The following is a 25,313-nucleotide window of genomic DNA, read 5'->3' as shown; positions in this document are numbered from 1 at the left end:
TGTAGACCAGGCTGGCCTCGAACTCAGAAATCTGCCTGTCTCTGCCTCCCAAGTGCTGGAATTAAAAACGTGTGCCACCACTGCCCAGCCATACAAAACCTTTTGACTTGATTTTACAAACAGGAGAAAAAGGAGTCACAGGGCAGTCTGTTCTCCCTCATGACTTATCCTAAACGACTGAAGTGACAGCAGACCCCAACCTAAGCGCCGCTGGCAGCTACTTTCTGACAAGACAAATACATTTTCTAGACACAGGATGGCTACAGAACTTACCAAACGTATCAAGGATGTCGGTGATGAGGACAAATTTGCTTGGGTAGAACTGAATAACGCTTGTGTCTGACAGCAGCTTTGAACACTAGAAAGACAGAACAGGAGAGGGCATTCACTCTGGGGTGCCTGCCTTGGAGAACCTCCACGTGGAAAACTGATGATCTCTAAAAGCAAGTTAACACGGTGATGACTGCCCAGCCCTGGGACAGCCTCTCCCACAGGGGACACGCACAAGAAAAGCCGTTCCTTCCTTTATTTACTTTTTAGATTTTTGCCTGCATGTGTGTGCAAGCACCTGCTGCTGCCAGAGGTCAGAAGACGGTGGCAGACCCCCCCGGAATTTGGGTTATAAGTAGTCGTGAACCATCATGTAGATCCTGGGACTCAAACCCTAGTCCTCTGGAAGAACAGTGCTTTTAAATGCTAAGCTGTCTCTACACGTGTACTCCCCCTGTGTGTGTTTGTGTGTAGTATGCAAGTGTGCATGCAGACATACACCCGTGTGCGTGCATATGGAAGTGTAAGGAAGATGTTAAGAGTCTTTCTCTATGTCCCCTTCCTTCCCTTGAGGCAGGTCTTCCCCTGAGCCTGAAGTTAGGCTGCCAATGGCCTCCTAGAATCTGCCTGTCTCTGCCCCTCAGAGCCAGGGTCATGGGAAAGCCCTGCCATGTCCAGCTTTCTTGCGGGGGCTGGAGATTCAGACCCAAGCCCTCTCATCTGTATGGCAAATGCTCCTGCACAGTCCACCCACTCCCCAGACCCACCACTCGCTTCGGACAAAAAGAACTAGAATGCTTACAGAGCTTCCTACAGAATATTCTAGAAAGCTTGGCTCTAAGAAAGCCACAAGTTTGAGACCGAGGAAGACTTTTCTGAAAGGATCCTCCTTATCTGCAGGCAGGGGGAAATCTCTGAGTTCGAGCCCAACATGGCCTATATAATGAGTTCCAGGATAGCCAGGGCTATGCTGAGAAACCCTGTCTTGAAAAATGATAATAATAAAGTAGAAAGTGATAGGGGAGGACAGCTGGTGACTTCCTGGATGTCCATGCCTGTACAAACGTGCACATTTATCAATTCACCAATAGAAAAATAAATGGGCATTAAAGAAAAGGTCCATAAGCATGCATTTATGGTGAGCAGGGAGGGCAGGCAAGTGGTGGTCAGGACATCCAGCAAGCTGAGTCCCCTGAGCACATATTGTCACTCTGGCTTTGGCTCCCAGCGTCTAAACCATGAGAGTGGCCAAGTTTCTCCTCTGCGTGACATGCCTGTGCATAAACAGTGTCTGACCTGTGGAAACCCTCTCACAGGGGCAGGGAGACATGTGCTGTTAAAACAAAGATGCTTGTTTTATTGCAGCATTTGAATGCGTATGGAATTACAGCCCCTGCTGTCTTGCTCTGTGATCTTCATAGCCCTTTATGAGAGTTCCCAACTTAAACAATCACTCGTGGAGATTTTAGGGCTCAGAAGAAAAAAATGCAATGACTCCAGATCCCAGAGACTGTTTACAGTACACACCCCATGGTTCCTAGGAAGATGACATCCCCCAGCTCCTCCACCACTGCCAGGCAGGGCCCCTTGTCCACGAACAGCTCAGGCAAGATTCCAGATTCCACCCAGCTGGGACGTCCCACACAGCTGTATGCTGATCCCACCCCCACAAGCTGCTTTCAGGAACATGTGTTTTAGAAAGGATGAGGAAAAAAAACAGAATTTTTTTTTTTAATCCAAAGTTAAAGTTGTAAGAACCTCTTTTGAAGTAAAATTGCCTTATAAAGTACCATTTTAAAGGTCATGGCACTATTTCCTAAGACTTTTCTGGTAAGACCGGGGTGTTAAGAATAGACAATCCCAAAGGCCACCCATAGTCTCACCAGCTTGATTGCCTAAACATGAGCTGAACGAGGACAACAGATGAACTAAGGTGGAAAGAGAAAGCTCCCTGGGCATCAACCCTCCACACAGAACCACAGGCAACTAAGGAGCAAGACTTCCTTGGGGGAGACACAGAAATCGGTTATCCAGTACCAATGTCAGTCCCGAAAGCATGCGCAGAAGTGACATTACGCAGACCGGGCAGCTTATGGTTACATATATATATATTAGGCATATAGGTATACGGATACATATATGCATGTAAGAACAATTTTAAAAAGGGGCCATGAATTTGAAAGGGAGCAAGGAGGGGTGTATGGGAAGGTCTAGGGGGAGAAAAGGAAGGGGAAAATGATATAATTCTAAAAACTAAAAGAAATAATTTTTAAAAGTACAGAATCTCCAGGGAGCCACTGGGGAGGTGGCTCAGTGGGTAGAGTGCTTAGCATGCAAGCATGAGGACCCGAGTTTGGATCTCCAGAACTCCCTACAAAAGCCAGGCCTAGTGGCATGTATCAGCAACCCACACTGGGTGGGCAGAGCCTGCTAGCCAGCCACTAGCTAAATATGAGAGATAAAGAAAGGTTCCATTCGAGACTCTTCTCTCAAATAAGGGGGAGAGCAACTGAGGAAGATACTCACCTAACACTAACCTCTGGCCTTCACACATACCCCGCTGTGTATACAACATGCATGCACATGCGCGCGCGCGCGCGCACACACACACACACACACACACACACACACACACACACACGCATGCATGCAGATAAAGAATCTCAAGCCAGTGCTCGCTTTGGCAGCACATATACTAAAATTGGAACGATACAGAGAAGATTAGCATGGCCCCTGCACAAGGATGACACGCAAACTCGTGAAGCGTTCCATATTTAAAAAAAAAAAAAAATCTCAAGCCAAAATTAAAGAAGCAGTATTTTTAACAAGGGCTCTGTGAGAAGGCCACACCAAAGGCAAGCATGTAGCACACTCAGCGGTAATAAGAACGCCTCCTCCACTGAGATCCGCACAGCTCCCAGGCTCAGCCTCCCCTGCAGCAGAGGTTGTGACACACTGCTGTTCACTGGCTGACTACTGGCACCGTACTGCAGCTGAGGTACCTGCAGTCAAACTCATCACCCATACTGGAAAAACACTGAAACGGCAGTGGGTGCTGTTTTCAATGATGTATAACACTAGCTGTTTGCTGGGACAACGGCTCAATGGGTAAAATCCTCTAAATCCAAGAGATCCTACAGCGAGACTGAAGGCAGAGGAAGAACGCCCAGAGCATGGGCTAGATAGCCAGGCATGCGGAACACAGAGCAGTAAGAGAACTTGTCAGGAACAAAGTGGAAGGTGAGGACTGACAGGCAAGGCTGTCATGTGACTTCCATACAAGTGACATGGCACACGCCAGCACTCACACACGCACACTGGACTAGGGCACTGGGGAAGGACTGATGTGTTTAGCACTGCTGGTGGGAACATAAAGGGGCAGCCATTTTCAAAAGCAGCTTGGTAATTTCTAAAACACCCACCACCTGCCTCAGCAGGGCCGCTCCCAGGAATCTACCAGAAGACGAGAAGAAGGCACAAACCCACACAGACTCCTATGCAGCATTCCGAGGATGGAAGCCAACTGACATCAACCACTGTTCACAGGCACACAAACTGCGGTTACGTATGCCATGGAGTGCTACTCAGAGGAACTCAACACACAACACAGCCCGGACGAACTTCAAAAATGTTTAGCTAAATGAAAGAAACCAAATGTAAAACTTATATACAGAACGAGCCCATCTTATGGCACATGTATAGGCGAAGGCAGGATATGGCATTCTGGGAGGAGTGTGGTGGGTTCTGTTTACAGTTAGGTTTGAGGGAGCTAGGGTGATGAAGATGTTCTAAAACTGGACTGCATGAGATAAGAAACTTATACAGCTATAAATGTACTAAAGGTCATTGTAATTCCTTTCTTTGGGGAGATAGTTTTTTTTGTTTGTTTTGTTTTGTTTTGTTTTTCGAGACAAAGTTTCTCTGTGTAGCCTTGGCTGTCCTGGAACTTGCACAGTAGACCAGGCTGACCTTAAATTTATCAGAGAACTGCCTGCCTCTGCTTCCTGAATGCTGGGATTAAAGGCATGCACCACCACTGCCTGACTGGTAGGGTCTTAAGACACAGCTCAGGCTAACACTGAACTAGCTATCCGCCAGACCCAGCCTCTCCAGTGCTGGGATTAGATGTATGCACCCACCATGCCAGGCTCAAAGTCATTGAATTCTAGGCTTAAGCATGTAGTGATTATGTGCTGAAAATTACTTTGATTAGGGATGTCAGTCCTGGGATAGAACACAGGTTCTCCAGGTAGATGAGTGTTCTACCAAAAAAAAAAAAAAATCTGAGCCACAGAGCAAAGGAAGGGACCTTGCTTATGCTATATGTCCTATCTTCTTCATTTCCTTATAGGAACCTCCAAAAGCATTTAGAACTTTAGGATCCAGCAGGTAGGATCAATCAGACACTGCTTGGTTCCTTCCCTGAGATGCTGACCTCCGATGGAGTCCCAAGTTCCAGGCTGCGGTCACTCTACAGTGCAAACACCTGCAGCTCTCTGAACTCCAAGGCACCGTCAGTTCTCAGGCACCATGACAGGCCCTTTCTCCTGGAGTATTTACTCTATAAACAACAGGAAAAGAGAGAAGTAGCCCAGCTTCCCCGAGTCATGAAGCCCTAGGAGAGACCACTGCTGCGCACAGATTCAACTTCAAACACTTCAAGAGCCAAGTGCACAACCTCTATCAAAAGAAGAAATGTTCCATTACCGTGACAAATGATACTGTGACAAATGTCCATCTGAACTAAAATGGCTGTTTCAGACACGCTGCTCCAAAACCAGCAAAAGCAGTGCGTGCGAATTCCCTCTTTCACCGTACTTATTTCATTTTTCTTAATTTTTTAAACATGTATCTACATACTATGTGTCCATGAGAGAGAAAGAACACTCCACTGAGTGTCATGGCCCACATGCAGAGATCAGACAACAATATGCACGGGTCAGTTCTCTCCTTCTTTCTTTTTTTAAATTTTCATTGTTATTACTATTAGTATTGCTATTATTTTTATTTTGAGACAGATATCTTCCAGAAGACTATGTAGGCAAGGATGACCTTGCTCTTCCTACCTGCACTGAGTCTGGAACCTCACCCCAGCACACCAAGGTCATAGAGTGCTATGGATCAAACCCAGGGCTCCCAGCATATGAGGCAGGCACTCTACTAACTCAGCTAAACACCCAGCCCCTGACCAAAGTACTATTTGCCAAGAGAGGAGGGTCTTCAGGGCAAAGCACAGAATTAAACCTTTTCCTGGAGATGGAGAGGCACCTTTCTAGCTAAGAGCACTGGCTGCTCTTCCAGAGGACCTGAGTTCAGTTCCTAGCACCAGCAACTGACAGCCCACAGCAGCATGCATCTCCAGCTCTAGAGGACCTGACTCCCTCTTCTGGCCTCCATGGGAAACCACACACATGGTATATTCTCACAAAGACACATACACATATGCATAAGTAAATGTAACAAGAGTTGGGCAGTGGTGGTGCAAGAGGCAGGAGGGTCTGTGAGTTCAAGGCTAGCCTGGACTACAGGGCTGGTTCCAGGACAGCTAGAACTACACAGAAAAACGCCATCTTGAAAAACCCAAATAAATAAATAAACAAACGAATAAATAAATAAATAGAAAAAGAAAAAAACCTTTTCCTTACAGGACTGACTCCAAGAGCCATCAGCAAATCAACAGATTCACCAAGATAATTTGTAAACACACTTCTCTTTATAGTATGAGTATATTTTCCTTATATGACTAAGTCTCTAAAATGTGTAACAGAGACATTAGTCTCAGATTCAAAGCCAGTCAGTCTGGTTGAGGCAACCTGAAAGACAGTTATCCAAACCTCAGTGTGCACAAATCACAGATACACTAGTACTTGTCCCAAGGCCTGTGCACTGCCCAGCACTGGGTGAGTCATTAATTCTGCCATCAAGGGCAGCAGCGGTTCCTAGCATCATGGGATGTACAACCTGTACAGCAGCTGTACATGGTGGCCCTAGGATCAGTCACCTCACAAAAACAGACTCGTCATCATGGCTTCTCAAAGGCCATCTGGGAGTATGGAAGCGATGAATGAGGGGAAGACCCTGAGGGAGGACTCTAAAAGTCCCTGGCCTGACCTGGATGACAATCTTCAGAGCCTTCACTTTCTGGTCCGAGGCCCAGGCATCCTTCAGGGACTGGTTGAGCTCCTCTATGCGGTTCACATAATCCTGCTGGGTCAGGTTCAGCAGCTCCCTCTGGGATCCCTGTGGGCAGAAAAGGTAGAACATCCAGCACAGGAGGAGAAGGAGAAGCCCTGTCCGATTACCACCTCCACACAGGACGGCCGGACACTGGACGCACTCTGCCACTCAGTGCCGCATCTGCACTTCAGCCTGCTGCTAATGAAGCCAAGATCCTGACAAGGCACTGCTGCACACAGGATACCATAACTTACAGCTTGTGGACCTAGTGTGTGCACCTTGGTACTAGAAACTCTGGCATAAAAATTTGGGGCTAAGGAGATGGCTCAGCGGTGAAGAACACTCACTGATCTTACAGAGAACCCGGATTCAGTTTGCAGCACCCACATGGCAGCTCACAATCAGCTGTCAACACATCCAGAGGATGTGATGCCCTCCTCTGGCTCCTTTGGGCAGCAGGCATGGAAGAGGTATGTATATACATGAACATATATATAGGCATATATATGCAAGCAAACACACCAGACTTTCTTACATGGATGCTAGGAATCCAAGTCGGATCTTCATGCTTGTACAACAAGTACTTTACCAACCAAGTCATCTTCCCAACTCCAAACTTGCCAGTTTTTAAGAGTTGGCAAACAAGCCCAGTTCTCAAAGCATACGCAAGCAATTACAAGGGTCCCGTGGACCACATTCAACAGGCCCTGTATAAACAATGCTTCCAGATGGGATCTTTGTGCCACACAAAGCTGTTTCACTGGGGTGACCCACATGGATTTTACTGCTGACAGTGTCCCCAGATCACAGACAAATTGCTCTTACATCACAAAGTGAAAAGGGGTCTCTAGAAGAACCAGTTCACACCAGGTTCCCCTGTGACTGGCCAGTAGGCCCCAGCATCTTTCCCTGAACTAAGTCAGGGCCCCAGGAGGTCTAGCACAGTGAGCAGCCACCCTTGGCAGAAGGGCTGGAGAGCCCCCTGTTCACTGTGCCCCGTAAGTGGCCTGCTCACCTCCTCAAAGTCATCCAGCTCTTCCAGACGCGTCCGAACTTTCTCTGACATGGCAGAAGTCGCAGCCCCAGCTCTGCCTACACAGGAGAGACATCGGTCACACAAGCAGTTTTCTCTTGCACCCACATGCAGCATGAAAGACACCTATCACATGTCACCATGAACTTGTCAGGAAACAATTCACCTCAGAACCCAACAGCAATGGCAGAGCAGCTTTAGCCTCCTCACAGGCTCAAGGTCTAGATTTTTCCACCAGTAACTGTCCCCAGAAGCAAAGTGAGTGGGTGGTCTCAGAAAGGTGAAGCCCCACGGAGGGTATTTGTAAATCACACTCCACTGTTTGCTTGTTCCTAAAGGAACAATGCGGAACTCTGCCATGCCTCGTTTATCCTGAAGGGCCTCTCAGGCATGCACTCATGATGGCCCGGCATTACTAGGCTGTGACCCTCCTACAGCTGAGGGCTGATTCTACCAGACCCCCGCCCTGCCACAGATAACCACGCCTCTCTGCCCACCTCCTGCTAATTGCCACACCTCTCTCCAAGTTCCAGTTAGCCTGGGAAGTCCTGCCTCCAGAGGCTGAAGATGAAACTGCTGATTGGGCCAAGTTGCTGACGAACTTGGGGAAGGGGGTTTGCTTTACCTATCTACCTGTTTGCTTGTAACAAAGAGGCTTTCAATGAATGATGGCGTACTGAAAGCACACCATGTGTTGGTCTAATTTTTTCAAACCCTTCTCACATTTCCGGTACCCCAAATTATTCGGGCCTTGACCCCCATTCCAGAAAACCCATTCATATGAGTGGCTGCTGGCAGCTACACTAGGCCTTTACACTTACATAGGAACCCACCCCTCATCTGCCCAGAGCAGGAAGAACATGTCAAAGGCCTCTTCCCAGGTAAACAGGCCTAGCTGCTTCAACTAGCAGCTGTCAACACCATCCCCAATACTGGCAGGAGCCAAGATGCAGATGATGGACTTGAAGTCACAGGCCAGACACAGGGCAAGGGGATCTGTCCAGACTACTGCTACCATCCAAGTCTTTCCGAACCACTTCCCCATTCTCAAAGCACTGCCCATGATGATACTGAGGGTCCTGTGACTAACTGGGCCCTTGCTCTTTCTACCACGTGAATAAAGGATGAAAGTCAAATGTCCCGCAAAGGCCCCTGTGTTGAAGGCATGGACCCCAGCTCACAGTGCCAGTGGGTGGTGATGGAACCTTTGGAAAGTGGAGCCAGCACTAGGAAGTCAGGCCATTGAGAATGTGCTCTTAAGAGGACCCTGGCCCCTTCTTCCTGTTTCTACTTCCCATAAGGTGGCCAGGCCTCCTCTGGCAAGTGTTCCCACTACACTGGACTGTGCCAGTACAGGCCCAAAGCCACAGAGCCAAGAGCCATGGACTGAAACCTCTGAAACTATAAGCCCAAATAAGTCTTTCCTCCCATTCGGTGGTTGTCTGGGGCATTTTGTTACCATGGCAGAACACTGGCTCACACACTAAGCTGTTACCATTCTCTTTTCAGGCCCTAGGTTCCTGGCCCTGGTATAGACTGTTGGAGCGTCTTTTATCAGTTAACAACATGGCAAAACTATTTAATTACCAAGAACTACACTGTGACCCACATGCCCAACAGTCACAACTTAAGGGAAAAACGTTTAATGATTATTAGAGTTGTAAAGGCTTTGAGTCCGCAAAAGGGGAAAGTCACGGGCAAGCAGCTCATCTCACAGCAGCAAGAGACAATGTGGAGTGTGGGGAGCAGGTGTACCCCTGGAAGTCAAGGACCTCAGTGCCTCAGACCCACAGAAATGGCTAGGCCTTCCCTTGGTCTGAGCATGGATGGTAACAGTGTATACAGAACGAGTCAACCACAGCTCTCTCCTCCCAGACAACTGTAACCTGAAACTGCTCCCCCTACAGTGATTGGCTAAGCTCTGGTCATGCTGCTCTGGTATATGGTAAACCTGCCTCCTATTCCACACTTTCCAGGCTGATGTAACGGTGTCGCCATCAGAGCACATGACCCACTGATCCCAGCTTTTCTGTACATGTGTCTATTGTCCCTTCACTTCACATCACCCCAGTCAGGCCAGTCCCAAAGCTGCCAATGTCATGGCAGGGCGGGCTATTCATATGAGGAACCAGGAAGTGGAAAGCAGGGTCACAACCAGAAGTTAGTTATAACCGTCAGACCACTAATGAGCCACGTCCACCTGTCCCACCCTCTAAAGATCCCAGCCTCCCAAAAGGGCCCTATGAGCATTCCAGACACTGCCCTAAGGGTATACAAATGACTCAATGGGCACAAGTCCTTTCTGCGCAAGGATGATATTCTGAGTTTAAATTCCCAGAACACAGCAGGTGGGAAAGCACTGAGAATCCCAGCACTGCTGGGGCAAACAGAAGGACAGCAGGCCCTGGGTGGCCAACAGCCCAGTTAGCTCCAAACTCAGTAAGCAACCCTGTCTAGGGGGAATAAAGGATAGAGAAGGACACTCAATGTCTTCCTCCTCTGGTCTCTGCACAGGGATCTCCTGCCATGCACACAGCACATACATGTACACGTGTACCACACACACACACACACATGCAATTCAAATATGACTTCATAGAGAACATTTCATATTCAAACCATCCAAATAATTTGTCTAGTTTAGATTGTTTTGACTTGTACCCATTCATGAGTATTCTATATCCACAACAAATACTATCACTTTTGAAGTCTCTGTGTGTGTGTGTGCGTATGTGTGTGCGTGTGTGTGTACATGTATGTGTGTGTGCGTGTTTGTGTGTGTGTGTATGTATGTGTGTGTGTTTTTAAAAATAGGGTATCACATAGTACTGGCCTTGAACTTGCTATGATAGCTGAGGACGACTTTGAACATCTGACCCTCCAAATGTCCAGGGACCAAAGGAAAGTAAGACTGAGCACATGTGCCCTTTTCCCAAAGGACAAAGATCTAAAGCAATCGTTCTCAATGAGAACTCCACATCCACAAGGGTCACCTAAGACCATTGGAAAACAAAGATATTTCCATTATGATTCATAATCATAGCAAAATTACAGTCATGAAGTAATTTTAAATAACTTTACGGTGGGTGGGAGAGGAATCAACCACAACATGAGCAACTGTATGAAAGGGTTGCAGCATTAGGAGGGTTGAGAACCACTGATCTAGGGCAAACGAAAGGGCCTAAGATTAGAGAAAATGCCTGTCAGAAACATGTTTGACACACAGGCATGAAGAAAATCTGAGCTGGGATCCCCGGAACTGGCCTGCCAGTCAGCCAGTCTAGCTGAATCAGTGAGCTGAATGTTCAGTGAGACCCAGTCTCAAAAAGTAAGGTGAAAAGCTGGGCGTGTTAGCACTGCCTTTAATCCCAGCACTTCAGAGGCAGAGGCAAGTAGATCTCTGTGAGCTCAAGGTTAGCCTGGTCTATGGTAGGTAGAGTTCCAGGATAGCCAGGGCTGTCCCCATATCCATACATAAATAAGGTGAAGAGTAATTGAGGAATACAACATAATGCTGACCTCTAGCTTCTACACAGACACATGTACAGGTACACCTACTCACACAGGAAAAGGATCTTGGACACAGGAGCAGAGGGGTGGGGTCTAAAGCTATCCTGACCTGGTGGGGAATACTCTTGTCCTCTGTGTTCCTAAAAGTCAACCATGAAGTCAGCCTTTTACTCCTGGGAGGTTCTTTGGTCTCTTTTCACTAAGGCTCTGCGTGTGTTTTATCCACCATCCACCAGCCTTACACTGTAGAAACATCATGGCAGATGCATGCCAACAGTTTCCTTCCTTTGTGAATGATACTAAAGGCACAGGCAGAATTTACCTGTCAAAACATTCATCTTACCTTTTTCTGATCCCATAAACAGATTCTGCAGAGACAAGGAAAAAAAAACAATAATTAATGTTTTCCTTTCCTTTTTTTTTTTTTTTTTGATTAATTTTGTGAAAGGGAATTATGTGCACGTGAGCGCTGGTGCCCTCAGGGGTGTGGGTTCCTCTGAAGTCAGACTGAGAGGCAGCAGAGCTGCCTGATATAGATGTTTGGAATTGAACTCATGTCCTGTGGAAGGCTGCTAAAAACAACCTAGAAGTTGAATTTCAACTCATGTGAGGACTAGCCAAGTGGGACATCAAATAGCACAAGTTTTGATCTAATAGCACTGAGTAATAGACCCATTTTGGACACCCTTAAATCAAAGTTTCTAAGCCATCATGTCCCTGCCTCCGTGCATTGTACAGCTTCACTCTGTGGGGTCTAGCCTATGCACTGTGGAGTTTTACAGCCTCTCTGACCTCCACCCACAACATGCCAAGCAACACCTGAAGTTGTAACAGGCAAAAATAACTCTAGACGCTCCAGATAATAACTCCAGATGACGCTCAGGGGTTAAAGGGACCAACGCAGGAGAAATGCTGCTCTGAATTAACCTATGCATTAAAAAAAGAAGAAGAAACACCGTTCAATAGCCAATCGGTTCTTCTTATCATTCTGCTCAGCACGCCCCTGGAAAGCGGGTGAGAGAAGTAGACGGGGGAACACAGTGAGACCGTCAAGAAGCTACCCTGCGCAGCCAGCCTCCCTTGCAGCTATATACGATCCATCGCTACCTCCCAAACCACAGCAACTGCAGTGCTGAGCAGACTACAAGGAGGCCCCCTGGGATGAGAGGGGGGCCTACATCTTCCTTTTGTTTTCCTTCTATCAACTTACACATAAGGCAACACTAGAAACATCTGAGGAGTGAGACAGAAAGATGGAAACCTGGTCCGAAAAGTTGTCACTCCAGCCCTGGACTCCCCCACCTCCGGACCTCTTTGGAGTAGGAAGAGACATTTAATGCTGACCAAGGGGAGAACTTGGGTTACAAGTACTAAGCCTGACCATAACTAGCACAGTACTAACTGGTTGCCTGGGGAGGGCACTGCTCATCTGAGCTCCTCTTGGTGGAAGTAACTTGCTTGGGGCAAAGGGAAGGCCCCTACTTTACACATGCCCCAGACACAGCCAACTACCCCACCCACTAGCCACTCCAGGAACAAGCTTCCAGCTCCAAGGGGGACACAGGGAGAAAGGTGAACTCTGTCCTCCTCTTCCCTTCTTAATTCATGCCTTTAATTAAATGCCTTTATGGGCGCTCTCCCCAAGAGGCTCATGCTGCCAATTCCTCTTCTGTACTGAGCTGCACCCCTAACCCTTAATAGGCAACTGTTTAAGAAGCCAATTAGCACACAAATAACACGGATACAGGAGAGGAAACTCTAGGTCAGGAGCTGGACCGCCGGGCTGACATGCGGCTGGGTACTCACAATAGACAGCTTCTCCGTAGTCGTGTACCGGGCAAGGATTTCCACACGTTTGTTGGCCCAGGGCTCAAAATCAGGACCCACGAAGGAGTTCTCATCCTTATCACGTTTCTTTCTGGAGCTGTCCTAAGAAGGGCAAGGCAACCACCTCAGGATGGAAGGAAGCTTTTGTTGGCTTTGTTTCTCAGGACGCTGAGCATGCCAGGCAAGCGCTTTACAGTCTGGCTATTCTCCAGCCCCAGCAATGCTGCCGTTCCCTCTTTTCCTTTCCTTTTCTTTTCTAAATGGTCTTTTGAGACAGGGTTTCTTTGTGTGTAGCCCTGGCTGTCCTGGAACCAGAGTGCTTTTGCCTCCCAGGTGTTGGGATTAAAGGCATGGGCCACCACCTCCAAGCCATAATGATGGTCATACCATAGATGTCACTCCTCAGGCAGTCTTGGAAGTAAGATCTCTCACTGGCCTAGACTTTACCTATTGGGCCAAATTAGCTGGCCAAGCAAGTCCTGGGGATCCATCCTTTCCTCCCCACACTGGGATTATAAGAATGCACAACTGTGTCCAACCTTTTTGCAGAGTTCTTGGGACTAAATGCAGGTCTTCATGCTTGTGAGGCATGGAGGTAAAGATGGGATCCCTGGAGCAGTTTCACTAGCTAGACTAGCTAACTCTGGGTGTCTGGGTTTACGTGACACTCTTCCTCAACATATCAACATGTAAGGTGGAGAACAATCCAGAAAGACACCTGGTGTCAGCCTCTGACCTCCAAGTACAAGAAGGTACACCCACATCCCCCACACACATGCAAACACAACACACATGCAAAATAAAATTTCTTCAATTGAAATACAGGTGACACAGTGGTTAAGAGCAGTTACTGCTCTTGCCGAGCACCCATGGGGCAGCTCACAACCATCTGTAACTTAGTTCCAGTAGATAATGCCCTCCTCCGATCTCCACATGCATGCGTCCAGTGTATATATACACATGCAGACACAACAGTCATGCACATAAAATACATCTTAAAAAGTTTTGTAAAGCACACTGAGAAAGAAATGTTTCCCAACAATCCGAATAGTGGAAAATTAAAATAACTTTAATATTCAATCAAGGAAATAGGTGAGACTCAGCACTGCTGGCAGGAATACAGACCACTAAGCCTCTGAGGGGGTGGCTCGGAGGCAGCACTCAGAACAGCATGCATCCACTGCCTTCATCCAGCAGGGAGCTTTCTAGGACTCGGCCCTGCACAGACCACTGCACACGGGCGCCATGAGGGATGTATATATTCAAGAGATGTTGGTGTCTTTTCAAGATCAGCAGACACCCTAGACAACATGGGCAGCAACAAAGGAATCGGAATATAATGCGGCTATGCAAAATGACAAGGCCCCGATAAGAAAAGTTGTCTAAGACATATTGTCAAATAAAAAATTTAAAAGAAAAAGGTGGAGAGGCTGAAGAGCCAGGGATGTGGCTCAGTTGGTAGAGTGCTCGCCTAGCAGGCACAAGGCCTTGGGTTCAGTCTCCAGCAAGGAGCATACTGGGAGTGGTGACTCTTACCAGTAAACCTAGCCCTTGGGAGGCAGAGGCCGAGGAATCAGAAGTTCAAGGTCATTCTCCATAGTCTAGTGTGCACTACATGAAACCCTTCCTTTAAAAAAAATTAATTAATAGATAAAAATAAAAATAGAGAGAGACCTCACCGACCTCTCCCAGCCTCTCTCAGACAACATGCTTAATCAAATTCCTCTGGGTATCTGGATGTCCTGAACTCTCACAGTCAGAATGCCACAAGGCATCACTGGTGAGACTTCAAACTGCCATCCCTGCAGGTAAAGGCCTGACACCCACAAGGCCTGCTGCTGGCTAGGCTGCCTTACTGTGACTGTCACTGTGGCTGCCGGGTCCGAGGTGGCTGCAAACATGGATAGGGGATCGGTGCCATCGAGGACGCTGCTCAGAGGATCAATCACGGAGCTGGAAGAGGAGGAGGACGTGGATGAGGTGCTCCCTTTCCGGCTCACTTTCTTTGTCTTTGACTCAGTGACCTGTGGAGAAAGTGATGCAGTGAAGGTCATCTGACTGACTGTGTCAGGGGACAATCAACTAGGCCACTTGATCTTGCTGTGGAGGCTAGATTGACCAGTCACTTGTGGCAGAGGTGATGCTTATATTCTGTGAAACACTGGCAAGACCTGGTATCTCCATGGCCTCCACAATGCAGCTGGTCTCCAGAAAGACCAGCCGTGCCCAGGTGCTAGGAACTTCAGACTCATTCCCACCCTCCAGGGAGGACAAAGCCAGCCATGGAGTTAAAAGCAATCAACTTGACCACTGAGAGCCTCCCCCCACATTTAATCCCTTATCAAAGGCACTTGGGGAACGCCTGGGAAGATGACATGGGGGTGATGGAGAATCTCCAGGTCATCCCCCACACATCTCCTCCAGGATCCTGCTTCCAGCTGGCCGGTGGGGAGAGCTTTCTTAGGCTCTGTGCACTGCCTCAGCAAATTAACAGAACCCAAGAAAGGACAAGACCTCATGGAGGTCTGAGGACAGGGCATACCCTGGAGTTGGCCCTGGTAACTGAAGTGGGGTCTGGTGCTAACTCTCTCTAAGTAAGGTTAGACCCAAAGTATCCCCAAAGCTGGTGTCTGCTAGAGAAATGCTTGCTGGCTTCTGATATATGGGGGTCATAGTGCGTTATGTATGGACTCTGAGTAGAGAAGAGGATACTTATAATGGCTTGGTCTGATGCTGCTGGTACTCAAATGCTAAATTCTGTAGCCAAGATCTGGTTACTCCAAGACAAGAAAATCCTCACACATACCAGCTTTGGTTGTATAAACCTTGCCCTCCAAGTTATCCATGATTGGTTAATAAAGATGTCGATAGCCTGTAACAGGGCAGAAGAGAGGTAGGCAGAGCTTGGATACCAAGGCTTTGGTCTGAGGCAGGAACCATGAGGAAAGACTAGAGGAAAAGGAAGAAGCAGCCTAGCAAGATCATGAGCCCATAGCCATGAGGGCCAGCCTGTTGGAGTAGGAGCAGCCCAGGCAGAGAACATGAGTGCTATCTCAGGGTTACTGACAGGGAAGTAGATAAAACAGCATAGAGGGTTGATATCTGCCCAGCAAATATAAAGGTTTTGTGTCTTTTATTAGGGAACTAAATGATCTAAGATGGGGTAGAAACCCCAAATATTTACCACAACAGATACTGGCTTTTCCTGTCTGGAACACTGTCAGAATCAGTCGGATGGTCACTCAGTTGGTGGGCAGGAGCAGAAACTGCTCAACCTGCAGACCAGCCACACAGCTGGTGGCAGACTGAGAATGTAGACAAGACTTCTTTTCCATTGAAACAGTTAAGTTGCCGGGCGGTGGTGGCGCACGCCTTTAGTCCCAGCACTTGGGAGGCAGAGGCAGTCGGATTTCTGAGTTAGAGGCCAGCCTGGTCTACAGAGTGAGTTCCGGGACAGCCAGGACTACACAGAGAAACCTTGTCTCGAAAAACCAAAAAATAAAAAATGAAACAGTTACGTGTAACTACATTCTCTGGTTTGGTTGTTTGCTTGTTACTAAGTCAGGCCCTCACTAGCTAGTCCAGACTAGCCTAGTGCTCAGCATGCAGCCAGAGAGCCACCACGGGGCTCTTTTCCATTGGCTTGTGAGTGGATCCTGAACCTGGGAGCTCTGCTAGAGCAGCAAGTGTTCAACTGTGAAGTCATTGCTCCAGCCCTGGGAATCTGCTTTCTAACAAGGTCGCCATGTCATCTGCCTGGTGGCAATGGTCCTGGTAGGATCATGAACCAGGATCACCGAACCAGGTTCTATGACTGAGTGTTCAATAAAAATCTCAACGTTTGTCTTGGGGTGTGGCTCAGTAATAGAACACCTAACTAATAAAAACCTAAAACTGCATCGGACATGCAGACTGTCATTCCTTAAACATAGTGTAACAGCTCTTGACATGGTGGTGACACAGTACTGCCTATTATGAGTTACACAGGCACTGCATTTTTTTTTTTTTTTTATTTATCATTTATTTTGAGACAGCTTCACATAGCCAGGGCTAACCTTGAACTCTTGCCCCTCCTGCCCTCACCTCCTAAGTGTGAAGACGACAGGCTTGCACCACCACACCTGGTGCACATGTAATATAAAGCACATGGCAGGCTGTATGTAGGTTATATATAAGTTTTATATCAGAACCTTGGGAGGGTTTGGTACCTGAAGCCAGGCTCTCCAGGACACCAAGTGACAAGGGGCAGCTGTACTTTTAGTGAGTGCTAACACGGTGTGGGGTTGGGGTAGGGGGGACCAGCAAGTCTCTTGTCAGCTCTTACTTTACTGACCAGTCTAAGATGCTCTTTGGGGCAGCCCAACTCACCACTCTATCCCATGCCCACCCCTTCTCTACCTGCCCCAGGTGGCCAGAGTGACTCCTACTGGTAAAGATCAAGAAGCTTCCAAATCAGGAGTTCTCACCCTCTCCCCACAACAACTTCAAGGACAGGAGAAGGTGGGAGTGCAGAGGGTGACAGGAAGTTAACCTAATGAGAGGGGTTGATTGACATATGCGTAAGCGGTTGCCACGAGCACCGAGGGACTGGGCCTGCTGAAGGGAGCCTGTACAGGACTCACAGTGATGGGCTTCAGTGGGTGGTAGTCCCCACACTCCAGGGGCACTGTCTCCAACCTGCAAGATGCCAGCTCCGCCTTGTAGTTCCTGTTCCGGGAGTGCCTGTGAACAAGCAAGACACTTGGCAAATCAGAAAGGTAACAAGGTGACACCAGATGGGTGACTGAGACCTAAAGTGTTATCTAGACTCCACTGACAGGGATCAACTTGGAGCACATATGTTGCTACCAAGAATAATATAAATCATTAAGTAAAAAACATAAAAATCATTTCATTGTTTATTTGAAATCACTATGTGGCCCAGGCTAGCCTGAAACTCACTAGGCAGTTGAACATGACTTTGAACTCAATCTTCACAAAATTCCACCTTCCACGTTTTATAATAACTGGCATGCTCTATCACATCCCATTTAGCCCAGGCTAGGGATGAAACCCAAAACTTTTGTGCCGGGTGAGGACTCTACCAACTAAGCTATAAAAACAATTTTCAAGCTGTCTGAAGGTACAAACTCTGCCAACAAATCCTGGATGTGTGTGGCCAGATCCAGTGCACAGGGGAGCTTACTAAGAGGAGCCCAGTTTCCCCAGCCTGTTTCCACAGTGTTGGACTGGTGCTGTGAACCAAGCAAAGGGCAGGTGGCTGCTGGGAGGCCAGGCAGCCAGCCATAGCTTGGAGCAAACCTCCCAGAGCTGGACAGACATAGCAGGGCTCAGGGGACCCCCCTGGAGCAGGACATGTAGATACAGCAGGGATCAGGGGACCTCCTGGTGCTGGACAGACATGGCAGGGCCCAGGATTCACAGCCAGGGCTTGGAGGAGAAGCCCCAGAAGAATAAGCTTCTGAGATGCAAGAAAAAGTCCAGGCTGGGCATTTGCAAAAGACAGGAGGCAACTAGAGAAAAGGAGAGGGCAAAGGTAACTTTATCAGCTGGGAACTGATAAAGAGGAAGGCTCAGTGAACAGGACAATGAGAAAGAGGAGCCAGAGCACCCGACAGAGGAGGAAGAACATCATCACAGAGGGAAACCTCAGCACACGAGGGGTCTGGATGATAGGCCACGCACACATGAGGAAGGAAAGAGAAATGTCGTCTCTTCAGAGTCCCCCCAGCACACAGATCTGGTCACTAGGCCTCCCTTCAGGGAGAACCCCTCAGGTGGCTTTACCCACAATTCTCTCTTAGTAACTTCCTACCTGCTTCTGGTGGCCCTCTGCTACTCTGTCCCCTTCACTGTATGTGCAGCCAAGCCCACCCTCTCTCCTACAGTGCGCTCCGGTATCGTAGCCTCACCATCACTCAACCTTACTATCTCAACAGTTGCCACAAGTCAGACTTTTTCACTAACAAAAATATAGGTCGTATTCATACACCCCAGAACAGTTTTTCCTGGTTACATAGTCAAGTCCCATCTCTACTTTCCCTCCTTTAGGGAAAGAGCAAATTCCAAGATCCAGGTCCCTAGAATTCACCCGGCGGGCTGCATGACTTTAGGTCAACTCGAATCCCATGTTCTCAAATGAAAAGCGGTCTTAGAGTATTAAATACGGTGCTAATGCTAAACATTTAGGACATCCCTTGAAAAATGCGATCTCAAAAAAAAAGAAAGAAAGAAAGAAAGGAAGGAAGGAAGGAAGGAAGGAAGAAAGAAAGAAAGAAAAAGAAAAAAGAAAGCCAAGCAGTGTTGGCATATGCCTTTAATCCCAGCAATTGGGAGGCAGAGGCAGGTGGATTTCTGAGTTCGAGGAGGCCAGCCTGGTGAGTTCCTGGACAGCCAGAGCTACACAGAGAAACCCTGTCTCAAAAAACCAAAAAGAAAAAAAGAAAAAGAAAAAAGAATGAAAGAAAGAGAAATGCGATCTCTGGAGCAGAGGCACACTTCCCATGGGCACACTCAGCTCCCTCATCCATCAACAGGAACAATTACTGGAAAGAAGACGGACACAATTCTGTCTCTCTCATTAAGGAATATGAAGTCAGTGGGCAAACCTGAAAGATGAACATGCAATCCCACACAGAAATGTTTTGTGTTTGCTGGAGAGAGAAGACTACAAAGAGCATAGGCACTAGCAGTGCTGTGGTCTCATCGGTATGTATTAGGAAAATATCAAAGGTTAAACAAGCACAAGCAGGTGAGGGAATCCCATGGTGTGATCTAAGAGGCCCAAAGCACCACGCTGATGGGCTGTGTCCTGAAGTGGTCTCTTAAGAGTCTGCAAGATAGAGTGAAGTAAAATGTCAGGACAAAATAAAGCCAGAGGGTTGGTGTTGGCTATGTTCAAGGCCTAGCGCTACAAATTTCTTTCATGCTCAAATGTAGGCATTGTAAACTACCTCCCATGATTTGAAGAGAAAAGCCAGAAAATCAGTCCCTGAGATGCAAGGTCTCCAATCCCCAACTTCATTATCTCTGCTTATTCCGTGTGGGTTCTTGCTGCAACCTAAAGATCACCTCACTTCTACGCACAAAAAGGCCCATATGCCAGTCACTTGGGTGCACACTATTCCTTCCTGCTTAGTGAGTTCCTATGCATCCTGGAAGAGTCAATAGAAGGCTCTTCTCAGCAGTCTACCCAGGCTGCCAGCGGAGTTAACTGACTGCCCTCTCTCTCCTCTGGGCCTGTCCCATCTCTTCTATGTTCTACTACACTGACCGCTCGCTAAGGCAAAGAAGCACATCTGAGAGTTCTACACAGAGTAGGGTGAATGGCCTCATTTTACAGATGGGAAAAGCTAATCTCCTTCAGGTGGGCTAAGGAGCTCAAGGAACAAGCGACCAGGTCTCCAGGTGCAGACTCCGGGCGAGTTCATCCCCTTCCCCAGAACTCCCAGGCGTGCCAACTTCTCCCAAGGAGGCGGAAACCTTGCATGGAGTAAGTTTGAGTGAAGGAGCTGCGGAACCGAGGAGAGGAGCATAGTACTGACAGCGGTTCTGCTCTGCTGTAGTCCTGACAACCCGGGCGGGGATGGAGGCCACGGATTCCAACAGGGACGATTGCCCACCCCCATAGAGAGCAGGTAAGAGCAGCCCCTCCCCGAAGCCCACTAGCCGGTTCTTCCTTACCAAGGAAAGACAGCCATCTTCCCAATCACATGATCGCCTGTTTTCCGTGTCCAGCCCCTTTTCTCAAGTCCAGGGAAGCTCGGCCCCGCCCCAGCCGCCATGATTGTGAAGGGCAGCTTCCGCTCTGAAGATCCTCGGCTCCGTCATCCGCCATGATTGTGAGGGGCAACTTCCTCCGGCTTCCTATCCTCCACGTTTGTGTCGAGCAATGTCCCGGCAAAATCCCAGCTCCGTCATCGGCCTTGATTTGACTTTTTGTTTTATTTTGTTAATAGAAATCCATTTGCCTCTGCCTCCCGAGTGATGAGATTAAAGGCCTGCATCACCACGACTGGCTTAAATCACATTCGTATTACGTAGATGTGTGACAGTGCACGGAGGTCAGTGGATAACGAACAGATGTTAGTCCTTTCTTCGCTTGGCACTAGATGTCATTACCCTCAGACACACACACACACACACACACACACACACACACATATCGCGTCCCCAGGCTTGTAAGAGGTAGGACTCACTGGCTGCTTGGCCCTCCTGCGCCCTCTAGTGACAAATAGGAGTGCACACATCCATCCCTGCTGAGGGCCAGACACAAATGATTCTGAAGCTCATCTAATTCGCTATTTGGCGTACTTTGTAGGGATGAACACTTTGGACATTTTTCCCCACTACTGACAATATACGTCCGAATACGAGCAAGCAATCTTCACAGAACTTGGGCGCTCCTGTTTTGTGTCCGCCCACCCCCTATCCCCAACCCCTTATGAATGAATCAGGATAGTGTATTAACAGGTGACTGCGCGCAACGCACTTTGCCCACTTCCTTCTCAATAGAAACCTCTGGAGTACCTGTCGTTAATCACTTGTTTTTGGAAAACTGGAACTCGTAGCTAGTGTGTGCCTGAGCTTGGGATTCAAACTCTAACTCAAAAAGAATGGATTTAGACTGGGAAATTACCAGTCTACTCAGCCCATCCCGGTTCTACTTCCAAGTGCACTTCCTGATGGGAAGAGCATCATCTTCTTATGCGTTCTGGAAAAGGCAACTGAAAATACTTCAACTAGGACTGAGGTTTTCAGAGTCCCAGTTTCTTCCTCTGTGAAACTGAGGTAACTGGTAAGATGACAGGAGGGTATCATAAAATCCTTGTTTCCCAGGCGGTGGTGATGCACGCCTTTAGTCCCAGCACTTGGGAGGCAGAGACAGGCGGATTTCTGAGTTCGAGGCCGGCCTGGTCTACAGAGTGAGTTCCAGGACAGCCAGGGCTACACAGAGAAACCCTGTCTGGAAAAAAACAAACAAACAAAAAACAACAACAAAAACAAAAAACAAAACAAAACAAAAAATCCCTGTCTCCGGGCAACCCTCAGAAGCTGTGGTTAATGAGGCAGGCAAAACAGGTCTTCGTTTGCCTTTGCTCTTGTAGCGCTGACTCTGGTCTATTAACAGAGCAGGGCATCTACTTTAAATGGGCATGCCACTTGCCTCTTGCCTGGGGACTGTAAAACAGTGGCTCTGGGATAGTTGTGTGGACATTTCTAGGGGACACTACTGTTGGTGGTTCCTTTGAAAGAATGGTAGCAGTTTTGGTGGTGAGAGGTAACCACGAGGCACTAAAGGCAGAGGAGTAGTAGTACATTTGGCAAACCCATCCCATCTTGTGTATAAAATAAATGATGGGGAACCATCGTAAAACAGGCTACATTTCTGGAAAGAATAGCTAACTAATGCGTTCTTCCAACCACAGTCTAAGACCATGGTTTTGTGGCCTCTGTGTCAGTGTCCCCGAGGAACTGGAAAATCTGGGCTAGAGAAATGCATTATCTGGTAAGCACTTGCTGTTCTTCCACAAGACCCAGATTTGATTTCCAGCACCCACAGGATAGCTCACAACCCTCTGTATCTCCAGTCCCAGGGGATTATCTGGCCTACACAGGTACATGTGGCATAGAGACACACAGGCAAAACACTCATATACATCAAATAATTATGTCTAAAAAAAAATTCTTTTAAAGAAACTGGAGAATTGAGGGCCATAGAAAAACACCGAGGGTAGAGAGCAGAATTTTAAATGGAAGCATTTTATTTGTTAGCTTACATTATCGTTAGAAATGGTTTCACTTTGTAATCCCAGCTGGCCTGAATGTATTGAATCCTCTGCCTTAGCCTTCTTTCTAGGTGTTAGGGTTGTTGGTATGGGACACTGCACTCAGCTTCTAATTGTATGTTTGTGGCATGTGCACATGTGTAATTGCCCATGCACGAGCATATGGAGGCCAGAAGCCAATATCTATTATTTTCCTTTATTGCTCTCCAACTTGAATTTTGAGATAGCCTTTCTCTCTGAGTGTGTCTCTCTGTCTCTGTCTCTGTTTGTGTCTCTGTCTCTCTTTCCTTGAATTTGAAGCTGTGTGACTGGCTGGCCGTCAAGCCTGTCGACCCCACCCACGCATTCGGGTTGCAAGTGCACACCGTTTGCCATTTTGACACAGGCACCAGGGATCTGGAAAGTCTTCATGCTTGCACAGCAAGCACTTTATGCAGATAGCTCCCCAAATCCAATTTTTAAATCTGTTTATATGAATTGGCATTTTTCCTGCATGTATGATGCTGCACCATGTACCTGTGGAGGCCAGAAAAGGATTACAGGATCCCCTGGAACTGCATAATTGGGAGGCCACCATGTGGGTGCTGAAAATCAAACTGGGTCCTCTGGAAGAAGACGAATGCTCTTAACTGAGCCATCTTATCTCTCTGGTCTTAAACTTATTTTTAGCTGATATATGACAGGTCTGACACAACTCTTAGGGCTGTTGTTACAGTTATTAAAGAAGAGGCTGCACTACATTCTATCCCAAGATCTTTGTTTTTAGAACTTGATCAGGCTGGGAGAGTGCCCAGCCCATCATGGGAGATACCACACCCCTGGGCTGGTAGTCCTAGGTTCTATAAGAAAGCTGGCTGAGCAAAGGCACTCCTCCATGACCTCTTTGTCAGTTCCTGTGTCCAGGTTCTGGCCCTGTTTGAGTTTTGTCCTGAATCCCTTGGATGATGAAGTGATGTGGAAGTATAAGCAGAATAAACAAACCCTTTCCTCCCCAACTTGCTTTTTGGTTATGGTGTTTCATGTCAGCGATAGAAACCCTAGGGCCCTAGGCAAGCGCTCTCCCAACAGCAGCAGCCCTACTCATCTTTTAGAACTGTTGCCTTTCACGGAGAGTTGAGCACAGACTGGAAGTTGCTCATGGGACACGGACTTCTGATGGAACCAGTCCTTCATTCTTAAAATTTGATACATCATAGCATCAGTGATTTCCAGCCATTTCCTTGCAGATAGCCAAATGAAACATCCCAGCAAGAGTTGGCAGCTAGCTACTAGGAGGTGACATTAGCCCCCCAATGTGAAAGGTGTCACTGTGAGAGCCACTTGAGCATTCCCTCTGTCCTCTGCCTCTCCACTGTTCTTGGCTGGTGCCTCACTCCTAAGAAGCGAGGACATTATCCACTGTAGCAGCAGACAGGCAGGCTTCCTGTGAAACAATGGCATATGCCTATCCTGGGGCTCAAGTTGTAAACATGTCACCTGAGTCACTGTTTTGGCCACATGTTCTTCAGTTGAGTCACTTGGCTAAAAAAGATCCAACAAGATTTCCTTTAGGATGAAAAGTTTATTTTGCCTTTTATGTAGAAGCAAAACTAGTGAAAATCAAAGTATAAAAATAAATACAGTTCACAACAGACATTCCAATCAAAAGTAAAAACAACAATAAAAATAATGCATATAAATAAAACTTCTTCAAAAGCACAAAACAGTGTCTGGCACTTTTCTGAGAGAAAATTGTGAACATTCAAATGTAAAGCACACAAACTTTTACCATGAAATCAAAAACAATCCAGTTTCTCATCCTTAATCTAAAAGTAGTTGTAACTTTCCAAAACATAGTTCATGTTAGCTAATTCATATTAATATACACAAACTTTTAGCTCCTCTTCCTACTGAAGAGCCCACAATGATACACGTGGAGTCCTGAGTGTTTGGAATGATAAAGCAGTTTATCATACTTGAAAGGTAAGACGTGGTATACCTTGCCTGTGCGTCCAGCTTTGTAACCTGGACCTTTTTTGACTGTCTTCTTTTTGTCTTCAATGAATGGTAAGTCTCAACAAAGGAAATCAAGTTTATACCCAGAGTGGGTCATTATTTTGTAACTTCTGGCTGGGCATAAAAGTCAAATCTCAGATGGAAGAAAATCAGGAAAGCAATCTTTCTCTCCATATTCCTAAAAAGGTTATTAAGAACACATAGGCTGCATCTTCAAAATACTACTATCTTTAAAATTCAAGTTGTAAGGTTCAAATATACACAACCCCAATGTCACGTAAGAAGCACAAAGCCCTTTTTGGAATTATATGGTAAGTGACATTCTGTTTCATAAAATCATGTTTTCTTGGTATATTGTTGATGTGTTTAATGTTAGTCATGAAAGCCATAAATCTGAGTACCTTTACTGCAGGTTTTAAACTAGACAGTATTACTATGTTATCTGAGATCCGGGTTGCTTATTAAATAGCCCTTTATTCTCTCCTATGTAAAGCATGCTAGAAAAAGAAGACTGAAGAAACAAACAACATAGACTAACTAGAACTAGCCACATGCGCTCCGCTGCCCCATCACAGTGCATGCCCAAGTGCTAGGTTCATGAAAATTGTGCTATCATCTCTAAACTTGCCACCTTCCAGAATAGTGAGTATAATCTAGCCGACGTATACCTAATAGTAACACACACAAAACCTAACATTTCTGTAAAACAACTA

The 25,313-nt window shown here is 47.1% G+C and overlaps 1 protein-coding gene, 1 long non-coding RNA gene and 1 other non-coding gene across 3 annotated transcripts in view; 2 read left to right on the top strand and 1 right to left on the bottom strand.

The window, feature by feature from the left end:
- The window catches only part of Vps35l (VPS35 endosomal protein sorting factor like), a 106,755-nt gene extending 85,760 nt beyond the window's left edge, over nucleotides 1-20,995 (bottom strand). The window contains exons 1-8 of the mRNA XM_031388053.1: nucleotides 20,501-20,995; nucleotides 17,440-17,539; nucleotides 14,674-14,841; nucleotides 12,797-12,919; nucleotides 11,334-11,358; nucleotides 7,463-7,539; nucleotides 6,382-6,510; nucleotides 274-358 (exon numbers count right to left, since the gene is read on the bottom strand). Coding sequence (XP_031243913.1) covers nucleotides 274-358; nucleotides 6,382-6,510; nucleotides 7,463-7,539; nucleotides 11,334-11,358; nucleotides 12,797-12,919; nucleotides 14,674-14,841; nucleotides 17,440-17,539; nucleotides 20,501-20,601 — 808 coding nt within the window. The 5' untranslated portion in view covers nucleotides 20,602-20,995. The remainder of the gene's footprint in view (nucleotides 1-273; nucleotides 359-6,381; nucleotides 6,511-7,462; nucleotides 7,540-11,333; nucleotides 11,359-12,796; nucleotides 12,920-14,673; nucleotides 14,842-17,439; nucleotides 17,540-20,500) is intronic.
- LOC116104180 lies at nucleotides 2,942-3,048 on the top strand. The gene has a single exon (XR_004123719.1). It is a non-coding gene; the product is annotated as a U6 spliceosomal RNA (small nuclear RNA).
- On the top strand, nucleotides 19,989-20,826 carry LOC116102863. The gene is made up of 2 exons (XR_004123310.1): nucleotides 19,989-20,454; nucleotides 20,555-20,826. It is a non-coding gene; the product is annotated as an uncharacterized LOC116102863 (long non-coding RNA).
- Nucleotides 20,996-25,313: the final 4,318 nt, after the last annotated feature.

The sequence above is a fragment of the Mastomys coucha genome, unplaced genomic scaffold (assembly GCF_008632895.1).
Source record: "Mastomys coucha isolate ucsf_1 unplaced genomic scaffold, UCSF_Mcou_1 pScaffold21, whole genome shotgun sequence".
Lineage (NCBI taxonomy): Eukaryota > Metazoa > Chordata > Mammalia > Rodentia > Muridae > Mastomys > Mastomys coucha.
Note: the sequence above shows the minus strand (reverse complement) of the source record. Positions and strands in the feature narration are given on the sequence as shown.